Source organism: Ornithorhynchus anatinus, chromosome 1 (assembly GCF_004115215.2).
Source record: "Ornithorhynchus anatinus isolate Pmale09 chromosome 1, mOrnAna1.pri.v4, whole genome shotgun sequence".
NCBI lineage: Eukaryota > Metazoa > Chordata > Mammalia > Monotremata > Ornithorhynchidae > Ornithorhynchus > Ornithorhynchus anatinus.
This window is the reverse complement of record NC_041728.1, coordinates 144,908,479-144,929,756: the sequence shown is the minus strand read 5'-3', so window position 1 is coordinate 144,929,756 and position 21,278 is coordinate 144,908,479. Positions and strand designations below refer to the sequence as shown.

Here is a 21,278-nt window from a genome sequence, read left to right as displayed (position 1 = left end):
CCCCATCTTTGATTTTCCTCTCAGATCCAGTACTTTCCATTACTTTTGTAAGGTTTCATGGAAGTTCTGTAACGTGGAGGTTGTGTGTTTTCGAAAGCTAATTTTAAAGAAAAGTTGGGTTTAGGTCCACCCCATCCTGGGGCATACACACAAGGAATTTCTTTGGTAATGCCCTGCACTGAGACCCCACTGACTTGTTCTGCCAGGAGAACAATCCCTAATATCCTATTCTTGTTCTAACCAAAACTCAAGTGTAAAAATGAATATTACTGCAGAATTTGAATGCCTAACACATTTAAACACCTTTTTTTAAAAAAAATGTGGTTTTAAAGTGAAGTTTTTTTCTAGAATTATATTATTAGTACTTTCCCTAAGAGTTTTACATAGGCTTATTGAGTTTCTTTTCTATTTTTTTCATTCAGAGTTGAATTGCTATTTGAAATGTATTTTGCTTGTTGGCGAATAAGCCTCTAATCTCTATAGTAAATCTCTATTATGCTCACTTTAGTCACACACACAGTAGCCTCATTATGCTCAATGCAAAAACATAATCATTTGAAGGTTTGATGGTAATTCTGCTGCCAACACAGTGGTTTGAGCCTAAATGCCTCAAAGACTATAAGCTGTAAATCATTTCTTTAGACTGTAAGTTATTTTGGGGCAGGTAACTTGTCTACCAACTCTGAAGCAGCATGGTGTAGTGGATAGAGCATGGGCCTAGAAGTCAGGAGATCATGGGTTTGAATCTCGGCTCCACCACTTGTCTGCTATGTGACCTTGGGCAAGTCACATCACTTCTCTAGGCCTCAGTTATCTCATCTGTAAAATGGGGATTGACACTGTGAGCCCCACGTGGGACAGGGACTGTGTCTAACTTGATTTGCTCGTGTCCACCCCAGCACTTAATACAGTGCCTGGTACATGGTAAGTGCTTAACAAATGCCATTATTATTATCATTATTATTATTAATAACTCTATCGCTAAGCACTTGGGAGAGTACAACAGAGTTGGTAGACATGTTCCCTGCTCATAAATAGCTTGCAGTCTAGAGGGATGAGTTTACAGCCTACCGTCTTTAAGGCATTTAGCTCTGCACAAGTAAGTGCTCAGTAAATTCAATTGATTGGGAAAGGAGAGGATGTCTAAAAGCAAATATAGACTGGTCAGAAATTCCCAATTCATTCACCAAAGTTTCCTCTAACCAAACTTCATCTGTAGCCCTAATTTAGTAATCATACTTTTTCCTCTTCTTCTGTTTTTTACTTCATCTCCCTTTTATCTTCTTAGCAGCTGTTATGAATCATTTAACTTTTATATGAGTGTGCAATGTTCAGAAAAGTGTTAGTTGTTTTTCACCCAACTTTGAATAGGAAACCAGATATTTAGTCGAAACAAAATCTCTCATCTCCATTATACGCAGAGGTGTAGTGAAGAAATTGAGGAAGGAGGTTTTTTCCCCCCCATAAATGTCTGGTTTTAGCCTAAAATAATTTTCTTAATGTCTGAGCATGGGATAGGAACCTCAGAAGTAATGGGCAATTTGGAAGGAAATCTGTTAGTCATTCTTGAACTAAGGGTATTTTTTAATTCTAGAATTAAGTATGGAATTGGCGGCTAAAATATCCTCCTACCCAGATTATTCATTACGATCATTTCCTTCTTCTCTTTTTAATTTTTTAATCTCTCTTTTCTCATGCAGATGGAGAGGATTAATGGACTGAAAACCCATTCTCTTTTGACTGTATTACTTAAAATGTTCTCAAGTCACATTAAGTATTCCAGAAAACAGTAATTTTCTAGTCTCCTGAAAAGTTTAGAAAAAATCATTTTAGCAAAGAACAAAGTTACTAAGCAAGTATATCTAAATTATTCTCTAATCCTCAGGAACTACACCCTCTCTAATATATTTCCAAAAGCGGGGAACATGTTTCAAAATGTGATATTTTAAGGCAACAAAAGAACTAGTAAATTTGTGAGTTTCTTTCAATGTGAAAATAGCTTTTTGCTTCAAGGATAATTTGTGTTAAAAGCCTACTTTCCTAAGGGCAGAGAAGTTGGGGAAATCTTGTTGACTCTAGAGTCAGTATTTTTTGAAACTTATAAGTAGTTGGATTCAAGAGATTTCTAAAACAAAAATGCTTTCCTCCCTCTCATTCTCCACTTGGAACTTCTTGGTGGTTCTAAGTAATGATCCCTTCAAATTATATAATAAATATATAATATATATGCTGGTGGTGTATTTTCATCTAGCATTACACTATGGCTATATAAATATTATGGAAAATAATATTGTAATCATTAAACCAGCAATTTCATATAGCTTAGGTTCAGTACTTGACATTATTTTTGTCAGGAATGCTCTCCAAATTTCAAATTAAAATAAAAATAAATGCTGCACTATATCTCTAAGGACAAATTCCAATACAGATACTGTCCAATTCATTTAGAGCTTTAGCAGAATTTTTTTTGTCCTCTGCTCAAACGCACACCCTCACATATAAAACCAATATTCACCTTATACTCTTTGTCGGGTTTCATTTGAAGATTAAAGAAAATCACACTAAACCATTTTTAGAGAACCTATATAATGCAAGTAAAAATAATGACAAAAACACATTTGAGAATTTAACGTTCACTATTACAAAAAAAATTAAATTATATTTGAAAAAAGAACCTAAAAATTTTACCGAGTTTCTTATTTTCATCTGGTGTTTGAAGAGTTATCTGTCTCTGTATCTCCATCAAAGCTGCTATCTGAGTCTTGTTTTCCTAACACACCATAATTGTGGTTAGGACAGTGAATTGCAATCATTTTCAAAGCTGGGTTCTATTACGTAACTCTACTAACTGGTGAAAGGGAAGAAATACAGCCCCTGCCTATGACTCTTCTCAAACCTGATTCAGACTAATGCAATTAATATATCCTTTTAACTCATTCAATTTTCTGCAATGTACTGTGGCTTCCCACCTGTTTGTTGACGTTCTCCTCTTTTCCCCATTTTGTTTGTCTTTGCTCCTGTAATAAATCCGCATCTAACTAGCTGACACCCTATCCACTCTTTCCACCTGCTTGCTCTTGGCAGCCAGCCTACATGTTACCTCAGCACTTCTGTCTCTTAGGAAACTGGAAAATTTATGTTAAGAGAAATTGAAATCAGGCACTTGTGCTATTGTTCATTACCAAATATCACCATTGGGAGCAAAGTCTCAATTCGCTGCACACCTTTTTTCAGAATTTGACCAAACAATTTACTTTATATTCCACAAAGATAAATAAAAGCTGATCAAATAGCAAATGAAAACTGTGTTTCCTCATGAATGTAATGACTTCATATTGTTACATACTCACACTTCACTACCGATTAATAACAAATCTAATTGGATCTATCATTTAGTGAAACACAGTCTTTCTCAGCTGTAGTTGTCTTTCACCATTTTCTGAAGTAAATTTATGCTTGACAGTGAAGGCATTCCAAAAATACCATTTATAATAGTGATTTTTATGTATTTTATATATATATATTTAGAATATATATTTACAATTTATATATTCTATATTTATAATAGTGATTTATAATTCTGCAGGTTTCTTAATCTCTCTGTATTCCAATTTCCTCATTTGTTAAAAGAGGGGATAAGATGTTTGCTCTCCCTACTTAGATTGTGAGCCTCTCTTATGATAGCAACCATGTCTACACAGATTATCTCATCAGTACCCATTTTCTATTACTCCCAACCACTGAGCCCAGTTTTCATTACCACATAGTCAGTCGACTTTATGGACAGCAATCCTCCTGTTGGGTGAATTTCTCAGAATGACTGTTTTCTAGCCAGTTTCTCATGCCCTTCATCGTGTTCTAACGCTCTGTTTGGGGACTGGTAGCAAAGAGGAGGCAGGGTGTGGGAAGGAAATAGGGTGGGACTCTTCTCATCCAAGTTAGGGGTGGATGGTTGGGGGTTTAGAGCTGTATGACCCACATTTTCTGGAGGATTCATTTCTCCTCTCGTGATCTGCTCCTCTTCCACATCTCACCCCTTGTGGGGCTGGGGGCAGGTCTTGACTCCAGCCTAGGGGATGAGTGGCAGCAAAATGACAGCATGAGAAGCCTTTCTGGCCACTTCCAAACTAACACAGGGGTTCAACAGACAGATTTTCTCACCATCACATAATAATAATAATAAGCAGCCAGAATCAGTGACGAGACATAATAATAATAATGTTGGTATTTGTTAAGTGCTTACTATGTGCAGAGCACTGTTCTAACTTCTGGGGGAGATACAGAGTAACCAGGTTGTCCCACGTGAGGCTCACAGTTAATCCCCATTTTACAGATGAGGGAACTGAGGCACAGAGAAGTTAAGTGACTGGTCCACAGTCACACAGCTGACAAGTGGCAGAGGTGGGATTCCAACCCATGACCTCTGACTCCCAAGCCCGGGCTCTTTCCACTGAGCCACACTGCTTCTCAGTTTACCTCATTTTACCGATGAGGTAACTGAGGCCCAGAGAAGTGAAGTGGCTTGCCCAAGGTCACACAGAAGAGCTGTGGCAGAGCCGGGATTAGAACCCAGCTGCTTCTGACTCCCAGGTCCGTGCTTTGTCCACTAAGCCACACTGTTTCTCTGAACTGGCTTATTTGCCTTCCATCAGATCCTGTATGAGGGAAACAATCAGAGGAGTGGGCAGGAGGGACAGATTGGCAATGAATATTTTAATTGAAGGAATATGATTAACAAAGTTTTCCTGGAAACCTAATGTGTGTTGTGGGAGTTGTATATTAGCAAGCCGTATGCCTAGCTGAAAGAGCATGTGTCTGGGAGTCAGAGGACCTAAAATCTAATACTGGATCCACCACTTGCCTACTGTGTGAGAAGGAGCGTGGCCCAGTGGAAAGAGCCCAGGCTTGGGAGTCAGAGGTCATAGGTTCTAATCCTAGCTCTGCCAGTTATCAGCTGTGTGACTTTGTGCAAGTCACTTAACTTCTCTGTGCCTCAGTTGCCTCATCTGGAAAATAGGGATTAAGACTGTGAGCCCCATGTGGGACAACCTGATTACCTTGTTAGTACAGTCCTTGGCACATAGTAAGTGCTTAACAAATACCAAAATTATTATTATTATTATTATCTTGGGCAAGTCATTTAACTTCTCTGAGCCTCTGTAAAATGGTGATTAAATATGTATTCTCCCTCTTACTTAGACTGTGAATCCCATGTGTGACAAGGACTGTATCCAACCTGATTAATTTATAGCTACCCCAGTGCTTAGAACAGTGCTTAACATACACACAGACACACACACACACACACGGAAGATTTAGATCTGCTTCCAAAAAGGATACTAAAATATGCTTGGTATCAATTAAAGAAGCCCTAAACCATAATATAATTAAATGAAATCTAGAATTATATAAGAAAATGATTTTTTCCCCCAGGGTAGGAGAGAGTCCATTTAGAAATATTAATTTTTAGAAGTAATAGAAAACAGCTGTGTGTATAGCAAATTTGCCTCAAAAGACACTCAAACCTCTTAACAATGTAATACAGCCAACTATGCATATCTCCATTTTACACCTGAGGTTTAGCTCTATTAAAAGTTGCCAAGAGACAGGCAGAGAATAATAGACTCTACCTGTTGAGTGTTATCAGTTAAATAACTAAGAAATTAAATGTATTTTGCCAAACATCTAACAAGGAAATTAAAATTAAATGTGCACATAATTACTTCAAATGCATTCTCATCTCTTTCTAAGAAAACATAAACTCCCCCTAGTTACTGATTCTGTATTTATGCAGAGTAAACAATTCCAACTGTGCTTGCTCAGATTTCTTCTTTTGTCTTGGCTGAAGGGAATAACAGTCCTGAGCAGGAAAGGTGTTAAAGCCATCCCAGGGCAATCAAACTCATTGGCTGCTTTAGGGGTTGAAGCAAGGTCAATCTGGGTCAGAGGTTGAAGCGGTCAGAATCCTGTTAGATACCCTGCGTTCAGCCAAATAATTTCCATCCAAGTTTGAGATACCTACAATTGTGTGCTAGGGCACTGGTGACCTACCTATAGAAACATTCAGCTCTCCAAAATAATAAGCAGTTTAATAATTGGTCCTTAATATTCTGCCTTAGAACTGAGGAGGAGAGAGGCTTGAACTTGTGATTATGATTTTGGTCTCCAGTTTAATATTGACCACATTTACTTTCATTTTCAGCTAGGTATTGCCTTTCTATTTTGATAGAAATATTTTCAGGAAATGATTTACTCTTAGGCACAATTACTTTCTCATTGCCAGGTACATCAGGCCCAAATTTTTTCCTACCCAAGATAGTTATTTGCCCTCCTGAATTTGCTAGAGATCCTTACAGGTCTAGAATGTGAAGGTAACACACAGAACAAAAAGCAGTGTGATGTGGTGGATAGAGCCTAGGCCTAGGAGTCAGAAGGTTAATGAGATCACATCCCAGCTCTGCCACTTGTCTGGTATGTGACCTTGGGTGAGTCATTTTGCTTCTCTGGGACTCAGTTACCTCATCAGGAAAATGAGGATTGAGTCTGTGAGCCCCACATGGGTCAGGGATTGTGTCCAACCCGATTTGCTTATATACATTCATTCAGTTGTACTTACTGAGTACTTACTGTGTGCAAAGCACTGTACTAAGTGCTTTGAAAATACAATACAACAATAAAGAGAAAAAATCCCTACCCACAACGGGCTCACAGTCTAGAGGTGGGGCGATAGACATCAATATAAGTAAACAGGCATCATCCACCTCACCGCTTAGTACAGTCCCTGGCATACAGTAAGTGCTTAACAAATAATGCAACAGTTCTATTATATAATAATAATCATCATCATTTGTTTATATCTAGGAACCAATACCCATAATGCCCAAGAAACTATTCAATAAGCAATTGCTTTAAGTAATGGTGAAATTTCAAATATATTTAGATGTGTTTCTTTGAAAGCACTGAAATGGATTAAAAATAGAAAAGCACTGCAGTTTATGTTTCCATGAATGAAGCTGGAGGAGTAAGTTTGATTAGCTAAAAGTAGATCTTTGTAATTAGGTGAAGTCTGTGCTCCAAATCTTAATTAGGAAGAGGTAACTCATTTTAAGTAGTTCAGGGCCTGGTGTGCAGCATTAAAGTAGAGCTTGGCTGAAGTTAAGATCCCTTCAGCATTTCTCTGATGATACTATTTACTGATAATAATAATAATTACGGTATTTGTTAAGCACTAACTGTGTGTTAAACACTGTCCTGAACGCTGGGGTAGATTCGAGTTAATCAGGTTGGACACAGTCCCTGCCACACATAGGATCACAGTCTAATTAGGAGGGAGAATTGGTGTTGAAGCCCCACACTTTACAAATGAGGAAATTGAGTCACAGAGAAGTTAAGTGATTGCTGAAGGTCACACAGCAGACATGTGGATTAGATTAGATTAGAATTCAGGTCCTCTGACTCCCAGACCTGTGCTCTTTCATCAGCCATAACGTTCATCAGCTTTAGTTTGCAGTAGATGAAGTCCAATGATACTCTTAATAAAAACCCAGCATTACCCTGCTTTCCTCTAGAACTAGCCCAAATTACTCTGAATTCCAAAGAATCTTACTACGGAAATGCAGCTGCCTCGGGGTGGAGCACAGCTGCTATTTAGCAAACACTTCATATGGCTAGTGGCAGTCAGTAAACACTGCAAAATTAACTTGATTGATTTTCTGAGTCATATTGATTTTTACCACCACCAAGAAAGGAGTACTCCATTTGGGGACCTGAAAATTTACAAGCTCAGAGCAAGCAGTCCTCTGCGATTACTTTGTTTTATGATTCCCAAGGACAGCCAGAAGAGTAAACCAAATTTCAACTTCTTCAAATTCCTTTTTTCCCCAGCAGTACTGAAGCTCAGTAGCATTGAAGAAAAAGTAAGGCCCATGAAAACGTGGATAGATTTGTTTCTAAAAGCAAAATTTTTGCTCAGGAATCCTGCAGTGGTGATTTGGGTCACTAATCTTACACTTTTGTAATGCATATTCATCTGGGCAAAATGTGCCATGGTAGCTTTTTTGTGTTTTTTTTTTAATGGTATTTGTAAGTATTACAAATGTAATGGTAAGTATTAGCACTTACCGTGTACTAAGCACAAGGTAAATACAAGATAATCAGGTTGGACACAGTCCCTATCCCACACCGAGCTAATAGTCAACCCCGATTTTCATTCATTCATTCAATCACTCATTTATTGAGTGCTTACTGTGTGTAGAGCACTGTACTAAGCGCTTGGGAAAGTACAATACAACAATAAACAGTCACATTCCCTGCCTATAATGAGTCACAGTCCAAAGTGGGAGAGACAGACATCAGTACAAATAAATACAATTACAGATATTATATAAGTGCTGTGGGCTGGGAGTGGGGAAGAGCAAGGGGAGCAAGTCAGGGTGACGCAGAGGAGAGTGGGAGATGAGAAAAAGTGGGGCTTAGTCTGGGAAGACCTTTTGGAGGAGATGTGCTTTCAATTAGGCTTTGAAGGCAGGAGTGCAGATGTCTGTTGAATGAGAGCAGGGAGGGCGTTCCAGGCCCATTTTACAGATGAGGAAACTGAGGCCTATCAGTCAATCACTCATATTTATTGAGTGCTTGCTATGTGCAGAACACTGTGCTAAGCGCTTGGGAGAGTACAGTGCAACAGAATTAGCAGACACGTCCCTGCCTGTAACGGATTTAGAGTATGGGGGGGCGGGGAACAGACATTAATATGATAATATTCTAAATAAGTCAATTATAATATATAAGTGCTGTGTGATTGGGAATGAGATGAACATCAAATGTCCAAAGGTCACAGATTGAAATACATAGGTGACACAGTAAAGGCTCAATAAATACGATCGAATGAATGAATGATCCAGAAGGGAGAGGGAGCCGGGGAAAAGAGGGCTTAATCGGGGAAGGCCTCTTGGAAGAGATACGACCTTAATAATGCTTTAAAAGTGGAGAGAGTGGTGGTCTGGCATTTATGGAGGGGGAGGGAGTTCCAGGCTAGGGGTAGGATATGGGAAAGAGACCTGCAGCAAGACGGACAAGATCGAGACCCAGTGAGTAAACTGGAGCTAGATGAGAGCAGAGTGGGTGGGCTGAGCTGTAGTAAGAGATTAATGAGGTGAGGTAGGGTGGGGCGAGCTGATTGAGTGCTTTAAAGCCAATGGTAAGAAGTTTCTGTTTGATGCCGAGGTAGGTGGGCAACCTCTGGAGGTTCTTGAGAAATGGGGAGGTAAGATAACTAGATAATAATAATAATAATGTTGGTATTTGTTAAGCGCTTACTCTGTGCAGAGCACTATTCTAAGGGCTAGGGTAGATACAGGATAATCAGATTGTCCCACATAAGGCTCACAGTCTTAATCCCCATTTTACAGATGATGTAACTGAGGCACAGAGAAATTAAGTGACTTGCCCACAGTCACACAGCTGACAAATGGCAGATCTGGATTCAAACCCATGACCTCTGACTCCCAAGCCCGGGCTCTTTCCACTAGTGACTTTTCTGAAGCCACACAGCAAATAAGTGGTCAAGCTGGGATGAGAACCCATGTCTTCTGACGCTCAGTCCCATGCGCTTTCCATTAGGCCGCACTTCCTAGTTGTTGACCGCTTTACTGTCAAGCACATTTTATTAGGCTAGATAGATACAAGAAGCTTGGCCATTTGCATAATTTTTTTTTTCCTATTGAGCAAAATGACATCAGTAATCAAGTAGAAATATTTATTGAGCATCCATTTTATTCAGACCATGGCACTGAGCACCACAATGAAATTAGTGTGCATAATCGTGCTCTCAAGGATCTCACAATCTAGTGGAGGACATGGACACTAAAATAAATTACGTGTAGGCAGAAGCAAGATAATATAAAAATACGTTCAAAAGTGCTGTAAGGGTGGCGTGAGTAACCAAATGCTAAGGATGTTGAGGAAGCAATAAAATGTCAGGACCACAGGCCATACCGTGGGGAAGTTAGAAATCAATTGAGGAGGGTCTCTTAGGGGAGATGTGATGTCCGAAGAGTTTTTGAAGATGAAAAGAGCAGTGCTGAGGGGTGTTTGCTTGGGGCAGAGAGGAATGGGCAACCACTGGAGGTTTGTGAGGCAAGGGGAAGTGTGTGCAGAATTAGTGTTTTAGAAAGAGGGACCAGCTGAAACGGGGCCTGGAAAGAAGAGTGACTGGAGAATGAAAAATCGGTGAGGAAGCTGATGTAGTCGACAAAACAAAAAAATGGCTGAACCAGTGTATTGGCTGTTTGAATGGAGAAGAAGGGGGAGATTTGGAAAATCTTGTAGAGAAAATATTGAAAACATTTGTGACAGACTGAATATGGGGCTGGAAGAGAAGGAAGAGTAAAGGATAAGGTTGAGAGATGGGGAGAATGATGTCAACTGTGATGGAAAAGTAAGGTAGATGAGAGGATTTTGAAGGGAAGATTTGGACATGTTGAGCTTGAGGTGCTAGTGGGACATCTACATAGATGAGCTCTGGAGGCAGGAGGAAATGCAAAATTCCAGAGGAAGAGAGAAATCGGGGCTAGTGATGTAGAATTGGGAGCAATCCTCATATAGGTGGAGGTCGAAACCACCAGAAGTTCCTGCAAGTGAATTCCCCAAGGAACAGAGGACAGATTGAAAAGAGAAGGGGAACTAAAACAGTCTTGAGAGGCACCCAGACTTAGGGAGTGGGAAATTGAGGAAGAGCTTATGAAGACTGTGAGCCTGTTGTAGGGTAGGCATTGTCTCTACTTCTTGCTGAATTGTACTTTCCAAGCATTTAGTACAGTGCTCTGCACACAGTAAGCACTCAATAAATACAATTGAATCAATGAATGAAAAAGACTGAGAGGGAGAGATCAGAGAGGTAAAAGGAGGACCAGGAAAGAAGTGTCAGAAAAATGGTGATATGCAAAAAAAACCTTGCTCCCATAATGTCCCCTCCACAGTCCCCCAGGGTCAACCCCAAGATTCAGGCCACATTACTTAGGTGAGCAGAGGTTTTATTGCTGTGGAGAAATGCCAAAGGGAGCCCTTCAACCTGTCCCCAAAAAGGTGAGGAGAATCGATTCAGGTTCAGTGATTTAATTATTTATTCCCACCAACCCTCGGCTGGCCCATTCCATGACAGTGTAGCCGCTCATGGATTTTTCTGAAGTTTCTCCCCTTCTTTCCAGAGAAACAGGGAATGGAGAGGTAAGTAGCTTAAAGGATGGCTGGATGACTCCCCCCTTCAGTGATCCTGGTTCTCTCTGAGAGACAACACCCCTCCTCCTGTCACCTTGGTTTCAACTAGCAAATTGCAGCCCTGAGCCCCATCTCAGCCACTGGCTTTCTCATAGTGGTCCCCACTGTGAAGCAGCAGCTGGTTTTTTGCCTTATAACCTATTTCCCAATTAGGGTCACACAAGACTCAACACCTCTAGAGCTTCCTCTTGTTCCCCCTGGGAGATGTTGCCCACGGTAACAAGCCAAAGTTAACGTTTCCCAGAGAAGGGAGTGGTTCACTGTGTCGCGAGCCAAGAGGCTGATGAGGATTAGGATGGAGTCTATTATATTTGGAAAGAAGGAGATTGTAGGTGATTTTGCATAGAGCTGCCTCAGCAGAGTGAAGGGAGTAGAATCTGGATTGTAGAGAGTCAAGAAGAGAGTGGACGGGAGGGGTCTAGACAAGAGTGGGAAGGTAGATAATAATATTGGTGATGGTATTTGTTAAGCACTTACTATGTGCCGGGTACTATACTGAGCTCTGGGGTGGATATAAGCAAATCAGGTTGGACACAGTCCCACTTGGGGCTTCCAGCCTCAATCCCCATTTTATAGGTGAGGTAACTGAGGCCCAGAGAAGTGAAGTGACTTGTGCAAGGTCACACAGCAGACAAGTGGCAGAGATGGGATTAAAACCCATGACCTTCTGACTCCCTGCTCCTTGCTCTATCCACTACACCGTGGGACTAGTATGAGATGGTGCAGTGGGGGCCAGAGAAGGATTTTCTTGGGATAGGGTAGATGTCGGTGGGCAAATTCTTCAAAATTGGGGTCTATGAATTATTATAACACCCCCACAGTCCTAGGTCAGTGGATACTTAATACTAGAAACAGCATCACATTGGTCCATCCACAAAATATCCATGGTGCAAGGCCAGGAAGCAAAGTTTCTAGGGGTGAGGCTTCCATAGGTATGGTTCTATGCGACGTCATTATAGGTTGGGGATAGGGAAACAACACAAGGTTGCACTTGGTTCTTTGGTTCAGGAAGCAACTGAAAGATTAGATTCCTGAATGCTCACTGGAGTAGAACAACCAATCAGTTAACTGCCTGACCCTGGCAGTTCAGGACCTACCTGGAGCTTCTCGGTCAAAAGTGGAAGCCGTGAAAATGATGAAATGTTAACCTTAGAGCAGGCACTCTTCCATTTTTTCATCTGCAAGGAAAATGCTAGCCTGGTGACTTACAGATGCTGTAGACCTGGGTTAACTTTTAGGAGCAGGTTATGAGTCTACCAACTCTGTTTTTTGTTAGTTTGTTTAATGGTATTTGTTAAGCACCATGTGAAGCAACGTGGCTCAGTGGAAACAGCCGGGGCTTGGGAGTCAGAGGTCATGGGTTCTAATCTCAACTCTGCCACTTAGCTGTGTGACCTTGGGCAAGTCACTTAACTTCTCTGTGCTTCAGCTACCTCATCTGTAAAATGGGGATTAAGACTGTGAGCCCCAAGTGGGACAATCTGATCACCTTGTATCCTCCCCAGCGCTTAGAATAGTGCTTTGCACATAGTAAGCACTTAACAAATGTCATCATTATTATTATTAAGCTCTGGGGTAGAAACAAGTTAATCATGTTGGAAACAGTCTATGTACCATGTGGGGCTCACAGTCTTAATTCCCATTTTACAGATGAGGTAACTGAGGCCCAGAGAAGTTGATGATGTCGATGATGGTATTAAGTGACTTGCCCAAGGTCACACAGCAGGCAAGTGAGAAGCTGGAATTAGAACCCAGGTCCTTCTGACTCCTAGGCCCACGCTCTATCCACGAGGCAATGCTGCTTCTCCCAAGCACTTAGTATGGTGCTCTGCACACAGTAAGCACTCAATAAATATGATTTATTGACTGATTGACTGATTAGAGCACCGGCCTGCTAGTCAAAAGATGTGGGTTCTAATTCCGGCTGTGCCACATGTTGGCTGTGTGATGTTGGACCAGTCACTTTACTTCTCTGTGCCTCAGTTAACTAATCTGTAAAATGGGGATGAAAACTGTAAGCCCTATGCGGGACAGGGACTGTATCCAACTTGATTGCTTTGTATCTACCCCAGCACTTAGAACACTGCTTGGCACATCATAAGCGCTTAATGAATACCACGATTATCATTATTATTATTACTATTAACAATGTTTCCCTTTTCCCCCTCTCTTAGTCAGACACAGAATTCTGGGATAAGATGCAAGCGGAGTGGGAAGAAATGGCTCGGAGGAACTGGATATCTGAGAACCAAGAAGCCCAGAATCAAGTTACTATTTCTGCTAGTGAGAAGGTAACCAAGCTGAATTTATACTTGTGAATACCCCTCAGTGTTCTCCTCCCTTTTTGGTATAGCAAAACTTCAGAGATTGGTGGAAAATCCAGGAGAACTGTAGTGCCACACATGCATTTTCAATTGGCTTGGAAGGAAGAGTGATTTCTTGGGAACTCCACTAAGACTCTCTAATACTCCCATCTAGACTGTAAGCTCGTTGTGGGCAGGGAGTGTGCCTTCCAACTCTGTTGTATTGTACTCTCTCAAGTGCTTAGTACAATGCTCTGCACATATTATAAGCACTCAATAAATACCACTGATGGATTGATTAATACCCCCAGTTAGGCTAAAACACATGTTTTCATTATATAATTTGGCCATAACGTGATGGGAAAATTATGGAATATACCAGGTCTCTTCTGGTGTAGCCTGATCCTCAGGTTGGGGCTAATATAGGGTAGAACCTACTGGCGTATGGCTTCAGTCCAACCGTGCTGCGTTGTGCCATGCCGTACTTTCTAATCTTTGGGTTTCTGCAACTCTACAGAATTTAATAAAGTAAAATAGAAAGGAGAAGTGAGGGTGTAAAACATAATTTTGGGGATGGATATCACAGAGTCATAGAAATTTGTATTGAAAAATATCATCCATGCATCTTAGAGCCAACAACTCCCTAACCCATGACTTTCTGTTGAATCGATGATTACTTAACCTGATTTTCCCATAATCCAAGGTTCTTCAAGACTTTACTTCCACCCCCATCATAAGAAGATTTTTTGTTCAAAGATTGGCAACCGCTGCAAGCGTGTCAAAAATTAGCACACAAAACATTCTAGTTGTAACACTAGCCGTTAGTGGCAACTAGGTCACTGAACCTAGAATTCCTTAACTCCCATTCTCTCCTAGACCCCCTCCAATCTGGCTTCCGTCCCCTCCACTCTACCGAGACTGCTCTCTCTAAGGTCACCCATGACCTCCTTCTTGCCAAATCCAATGGCTCCTACTCCATTCTGATCCTCCTTGACCTCTCTGCTGCCTTTGACACTGTCGACCATCCCCTCCTCCTCCATACCTTATCTCACCTTGGCTTCACGGACTCTGTCCTCTCCTGGTTCTCCTCTTACCTCTCTGGCCGATCATTCTCGGTCTCCTACGCTGGAGCCTCCTCCCCCTCCCATCCTTTACCTGTCGGAGTTCCTCAAGGGTCAGTTCTTGGCCCTCTTCTGTTCTCCATTTACACTCACTCCCTTGGTGAACTCATTTGCTGTCACCGCTTTGACTACCATCTCTACGCAGATGACACGCAGATCTACATCTCCGCCCCTGTCCTCTCCCCCTCCCTTCAGGCTCGCATTTCCTCCTGCCTCCGGGACGTCTCCACCTGGATGTCGGCCCACCACCTAAAACTCAACATGAGCAAGACTGAGCTCCTCATCTTCCCTCGCAAACCCGGTCCTCTCCCAGACTTCTCTATCACCGTGGATGGCACGACCATCCTTCCCGTCTCTCAGGCCCGCAATCTCGGTGTCATCCTTGACTCGTCTCTCTCGTTCACCCCACACATCCTATCCATTACCAAGACCTGCCGGTTTCACCTATACAGTATTGCCAAGATCCGCCCTTTCCTCTCCACCCAGACGGCTACCTTACTGCTACAGGCTCTCGTTATATCCCGGCTAGACTACTGTGTCAGCCTTCTCTCTGACCTCCCTTCCTCCTCTCTCGCCCCGCTCCAGTCTATTCTTCACTCCACTGCCCGGCTCATCTTCCTGCAGAAACGATCTGGGCATGTCACTCCCCTTCTTAAACAACTCCAGTGGTTGCCTAACGACCTCCGCTCCAAACAAAAACTCCTCACTCTAGGCTTCAAGGCTCTCCATCACCTTGCCCCTTCCTACCTCTCCTCCCTTCTCTCTTTCCACCACCCACCCCGCACGCTCCGCTCCTCTGCCGCCCACCTCCTCACCGTCCCTCGGTCTCGCCTATCCCGCCGTCGACCCCTGGGCCACGTCCTCCCGCGGTCCTGGAACGCCCTCCCTCCTCACCTCCGCCAAACTGATTCTCTTCCCCTCTTCAAAACCCTACTTAAAACTCACCTCCTCCAAGAGGCCTTCCCAGACTGAGCTCCTCTTCTCCCTCTACTCCCTCTGCCACCCCCCTTTACCTCTCTGCAGCTAAACCCTCTTTTTCCCCTTTTCCCTCTGCTCCTCCACCTCTCCCTTCCCATCCCCACAGCACTGTACTCGTCCACTCAACTGTATATATTTCCATTACCCTATTTATTTTGTTAATGAATTGTACATCGCCTTGATTCTATTTAGTTGCCATTGTTTTTATGAGATGTTCTTCCCCTTGACTCTATTTATTGCCATTGTTCTTGTCTGTCCATCTCCCCCGATTAGACCGTAAGCCCGTCAAATGGCAGGAACTGTCTCTATCTGTTGCCAACTTGTTCATCCCAAGCACTTAGTACAGTGCTCTGCACATAGTAAGCGCTCAATAAATACTATTGAATGAATGAAGACGAACATTAAAATTAATTATGAATAAGGGAAATAGAGTATAAGGACATGTACTAATGTGACCTAGGGTTGGGGTGAGTGTCAAATGGCTTAAGGGGTAAGTTTCCTACTTTCCTTGCAGGATCTTTCACTTCAGTTCCACCTCCAATAGGAAGCTCTGATAGGAGTCCATCAATCGATCAATCAGTAGTATTTATTGAGCGCTTACTGTGTGCACAGCACTTTACTAAATGCTTGGGAGAGTACAATACAACAGAGTTGGTCGATACATTCCTTGCTCACAATGATCTTATAGTCTAGAGGTGACAACAGATACTTTAAAATAAATAACTAGATTCCATCAATACAGTTGGTGTTTGGGTAACATCCAGGAGACAACCTATTACATTCAATTTATTGAACTGACAATTCAGTCAGGTAGTGTGAACTCAATTCTTGACAGGGGCCAAATCCCAAGCTCATACCGACTCTCGAGAATTGGTTGCCTGAGAATACAAAAAAACCCCACTCTTTTTCCAATTTCAGCCCCTAGTGACTCCTTTGTAATTGTCCACAGCTCAGAGCTGGGACTAAATGTGGGGCTAAAAGTAACCTGTGTTAGTACTATATACTGTCTTCCTGCATTAATTTGAGTAGATGGTGAGGTAGGAAGTCTTCTTGTACCCTAAGGGTATTCCATATTATAAACCATGCTGCGTGCTTTATAGTTGTGCTACCAACAGATGTACATATAAAAGTTTCTTATTCTTCTGTCTTTTCTCTGCATGATAAAAATCAGGTCAAATCCCCAGATTGCTCTGCAGAAATTGAATCGAAACTCTCAGAAAATGTAGAACCATAGTTAATGTTCTAAATTCCAGGTGAATTCACCAATGCCCTCCGGTTCGTCTTGTGAAAAGTATGATTGTAAAAAGATTAACATGTTGCAAATGCTCAGAAGTATGCCTGAAGCAACAAACAAAATATTCATGACTATAAAAATCTTTGGCTTATCAATCAGTGGAGCTGAGTTGAGCAAATATTGGACTATATCCAACTTAAGCTGCATAGCCCAGTGGCTAGAGCACAGGCCTGGGAGCCAAAAAGTCATGGGTTCTAATCCCGGCTCTGCCACTCATCTGCTCTGTGACCTTGGGCAAGTCAAGTAACTTTACTTCTCTGGGCCTCAGTTACCTCATCTGTAAAATGGGGATTGAAACTGTGAGCCCCACGTAAAACAAGTCCTGTGTCCAACCTGATTGGTTACAAGTATCCACCCCATTGCTTAACATAGTCCCTAGCACATAATAAACACTTAAGTGCCACAGTTACTATTATTATTATTATTATTATTAATAACTGATTATCTGTATCTACCCCAGAGCTTAGAACAGTCTGGCACATAGTAAACACTTAACAAATACCATAAAAAAAATTGTGTCATTTGGTTTGCATTACAGTTTTCCTTGACAGTGCAGGCATCCTAGGTTCTCTGCACTCTCAGAGATCTCAATTTTCCTGTTTCTGCCTTCTCACACTGTGCCCCTAGGCTGGAACTCCCTTCCTCTCCCTCTCATATAAACCACAGTTTTCCCAACATTCTAAAATCCCATCCCAACTGATTTCCCAGCACCCAAAGCCATATCATCTCTTCAGTCAGTTCCAGCACTTATGAACTTATTTTCCCCCTCCTTAAGACTCATGCATATCATGTACTCAAATGTTTATTTTGACCATTATACTTGTAAAATAGCTTTATGTTTGTCTCCCCTCTTAGAGTGTAAACTTCTGGTGGTCAGGGAACCAATCACTTTTTTATCCCATACTTCCCAAACATCTATAGTACTTCACCACTTCCGGCTGGGGCTAAATCAATGCAGCTACCGAGCCTCAGTACGGAACCCTTACTTTGGGGTTTATCATAATAATAATAATAATTTAACTGATTACTACATATTTACAGTGATTATTGTTCTAACCAAATACAAACTAATCAGGTGGACACAGTCCCTGTCCCACATGGGGCTCACAATCTTAATCCCCATTTTACCGTTGAGGTAACTGAATCCCAGAGAAGTGAAGTGATTTACCCGAGGTCACACAGCAGACATGTAGCAGAGCTAGGATTAAACCCAGGTCTTTTTGACTCCCAGGCTCATACTCTATCCACTAAGCCATGCTGATTCTCATTATTCTTCTTATTATTTTTATTCTTCTTATCATTATCATTAATTTAAGTTCTTACTATGTGTCAAGCACTGTTCTAAGCAGTGGGGTAGGTACAAATTGATGGAAAGCTGTACTTTTACTCTGCCCTCCCAAGCATTTAGTTCATATAATGATGTGCACTCAGTAAGAGCTCAATAAATACCATCTCCCCACCCCCAACCCAGTCAGTATGAGCCTCAGTGAAATTGGTTCAACTGCCTCACCCTCTTTCCTCATCTAACTTTATGTATCCCACACTTCCTGTGGTCTCTCCCTCCTGCACTGTCCCCATCTATTTTCCTTTGAGCTGCTGAGTCTGAAGAATAAAATGACAATCAGTGCACCATAAATAAAAATAAAACCTTGGATTTCCCTCCCACCTTTTCTTTGAAGAGCTCAATACTCAATAAGCATAAAGGAAATCAGTCAGGGATACTGAAGGAAAATCAGGAAATCAGTCAAGGATACTGAAGGAAAATCCTTGTGTCTATGAAGAGAGTAGGGGCTTAAGTGTTCCTGCAGAGAATCATTGAAACAGAGAGCATCTTTTTAAGGATTTAGTAAATATGGCAGAGTGGATAGTCTGGCCACCACTTTTCATCCTTGCCCATTTGTTCCTTTCTTTGTATGCTGCAGGGTTATTATTTTCACACTGAAAATCCTTTCAAAGACTGGCCTGGTGCTTTTGAAGAAGGGCTGAAAAGATTGAAGGAAGGGGACCTTCCCGTAACTATATTATTCATGGAAGCCGCCATTCTTCAAGATCCCAGTGATGCTGAGGTATCAACAGTTCTCTGAAACTATCAGGGGCCAGGGAGTTGAGGGGGGCGGACAATTTTGACAGAGGAGGGGCCCCTTGCTCTGAAAGTCAAGGGCTTGGTATTGAACTCCTGCTGGGTATGAGACATTTCTAGTCCTACAAGACCTGATTCCCTTCAGGCTGCATTTCTACTTTAGAGAAGCAGCGTGGCTCAGTGGAAAGAGCACGGGCTTGGGAGTCAGAGGTCATGGGTTTGAATGCCGACTCTGCCACTTGTCAGCTGTGTGACTGTGGGCAAGTCACTTTACTTCTCTGGGCCTCAGTTACCTTATCTCTAAAATGGGGATTAAAACTGTGAGCCTCACATGGGACAACCTGATTACCCTGTATCTATCCCAGCGCTTAGAACAGTGCTCTGCACATAGTAAGTGCTTAACATATACCAACATTATTATTATTATTTGTAAAATGCAAAGCCAATCTAGTATGACTTATGAAGTCTGCCCCTCTACAGCCGCCCCACTTCTCCATTTCAGCCTTGTGAAACCCTGGGGAGCCACAGTGTCAAACTGGAAGTGGCCCATAATGGTGACCCCAGGACTTCTGGGAAACACTAAGATTTGGCTACTGACTACCCCAGATCGGCACAGTTTCAGGGTCCTAGGCTGGCATGGGCAGGGACCAGCGTAAGCCAAGAAGGGATTTTTTTCCAGATTTCCTGCCTGGATGAGGCTTGACGTGACATGATGTTCTGCTCACTTACATTTTTATTACTCACTTGGTTTTTTTTTAAATTAATTGAATTTATTTTATACATTTGGAAGAGTCTTTTCAATCAAAATTTTGAAAGCTAGAAATAACACTGCAAGTAATGTTTTCAGAAACAAACAGGCATTTTTAGGTTAACACACCTTGAGCATTTGAGATGTGGAAGAGAAAGGCTATGAGGCTAGAAATTGGTTCTCTTTAATCTGGCACACGGCAAAGCATGGTCACCATTTAAAACTCTCAGGGGCTTGCAGTGAGAGAGAATCTTAGAATAATACTAATAATAATTGTGCTATTAAGCACTTTTTTACATGCCAAGCACTGTACTAAATACCGAGTTAATGTTGGTATTTGTTAAGCGCTTACTATGTGCCGAGCACTGTTCTAAGCGCTGGGGTAGACATAGGGGAATCAGATTGTCCCACGTGGGGCTCACAGTCTTAATCCCCATTTTACAGATGAGGGAACTGAGGCACAGAGAAGTTAAGTGACTCGCCCACAGTCACACAGCTGATAAGTGGCAGAGCTGGGATTCGAACTCATGAGTCCTGACTCCAAAGCCCGTGCTCTTTCCACTGAGCCACGCTGTTAGATACAGGATAGTTATATAGGACATAGTCTCTATTCCACATGGGTCTTCTGCTCTAAAAAGGAGAAAGAAGAAGTATTTCATCTCCATTTTATTACCAGTGAGGAAACTGAGGCACCAAGAAGTGACTTGCTCTAGGTTACACCACAGGCAACTGGTGAAGTCAGGATTAGAACCCCGGTCCGGTGACTCCTAGGTCTGTGCTCTTTCCATTAAGCTGTGCTGCTTGGATTAGAAGGCTCATTTTTAAAATTGAGAAGAAATGGAAATTATTCTATAGAAACTATTGGTGTAACAAGGCATTATTCAATGAGAAACCAGGGGCTATTACACGATTAGAGAGGAGATTTGGAGTAGTAACCGTATTTATGTAACACTTACTATGGGCAAAGCACAGTGACTGAAGATGCTGCTGACTGCTAGGAGTAATAATAATAATGATAATGTTGGTATTTGTTAAGCGCTTACTATGTGCAGAGCACTGTTCTAAGTGCTGAGGCAGATACAGCGTAATCAGTTTGTCCTACATGAGGCTCACAGATAATCCCCATTTTACATATGAGGTAACTGAGGCACAGAGAAGTTAACTGACTTGTCCACAGTCACACAGCTGACAAGTGGCAGAGCTGGGAGTCGAACCCATGACCTCTGATTCCGAAGCCCACGCTCTTTTCACTGAGCCACACTGTAGGAGTAGGCCACAGGGGGAAAAAAAATACCACTCCAATTTGAGCAATAGCAATATGCTCCTCAGTATCCAAACTAAAGTGCACAACTGAAAAGATTCTAATGAGTATTAGGAATACAAGGAGAAACAGCATGACAAAATTATAATAATGATACTTTTTATTATTAGTAGTAATAATAATAATAATGGTATTTTTTAAGTGCTTACTAAGTGCCAA

At 41.8% G+C, this 21,278-nt stretch overlaps 1 protein-coding gene across 9 annotated transcripts in view; it reads left to right on the top strand.

The window, feature by feature from the left end:
• Positions 1–21,278, top strand: part of PEX5L (peroxisomal biogenesis factor 5 like) — a 288,594-nt gene that overhangs the window by 235,824 nt on the left and 31,492 nt on the right. For all 9 annotated transcript variants that reach the window (XM_029066471.2, XM_029066450.2, XM_029066482.2 and 6 more), the window contains 2 exons: positions 13,449–13,565; positions 18,893–19,036. In XM_029066471.2, the coding sequence (XP_028922304.1) occupies positions 13,449–13,565; positions 18,893–19,036 (261 nt within the window). The remainder of the gene's footprint in view (positions 1–13,448; positions 13,566–18,892; positions 19,037–21,278) is intronic.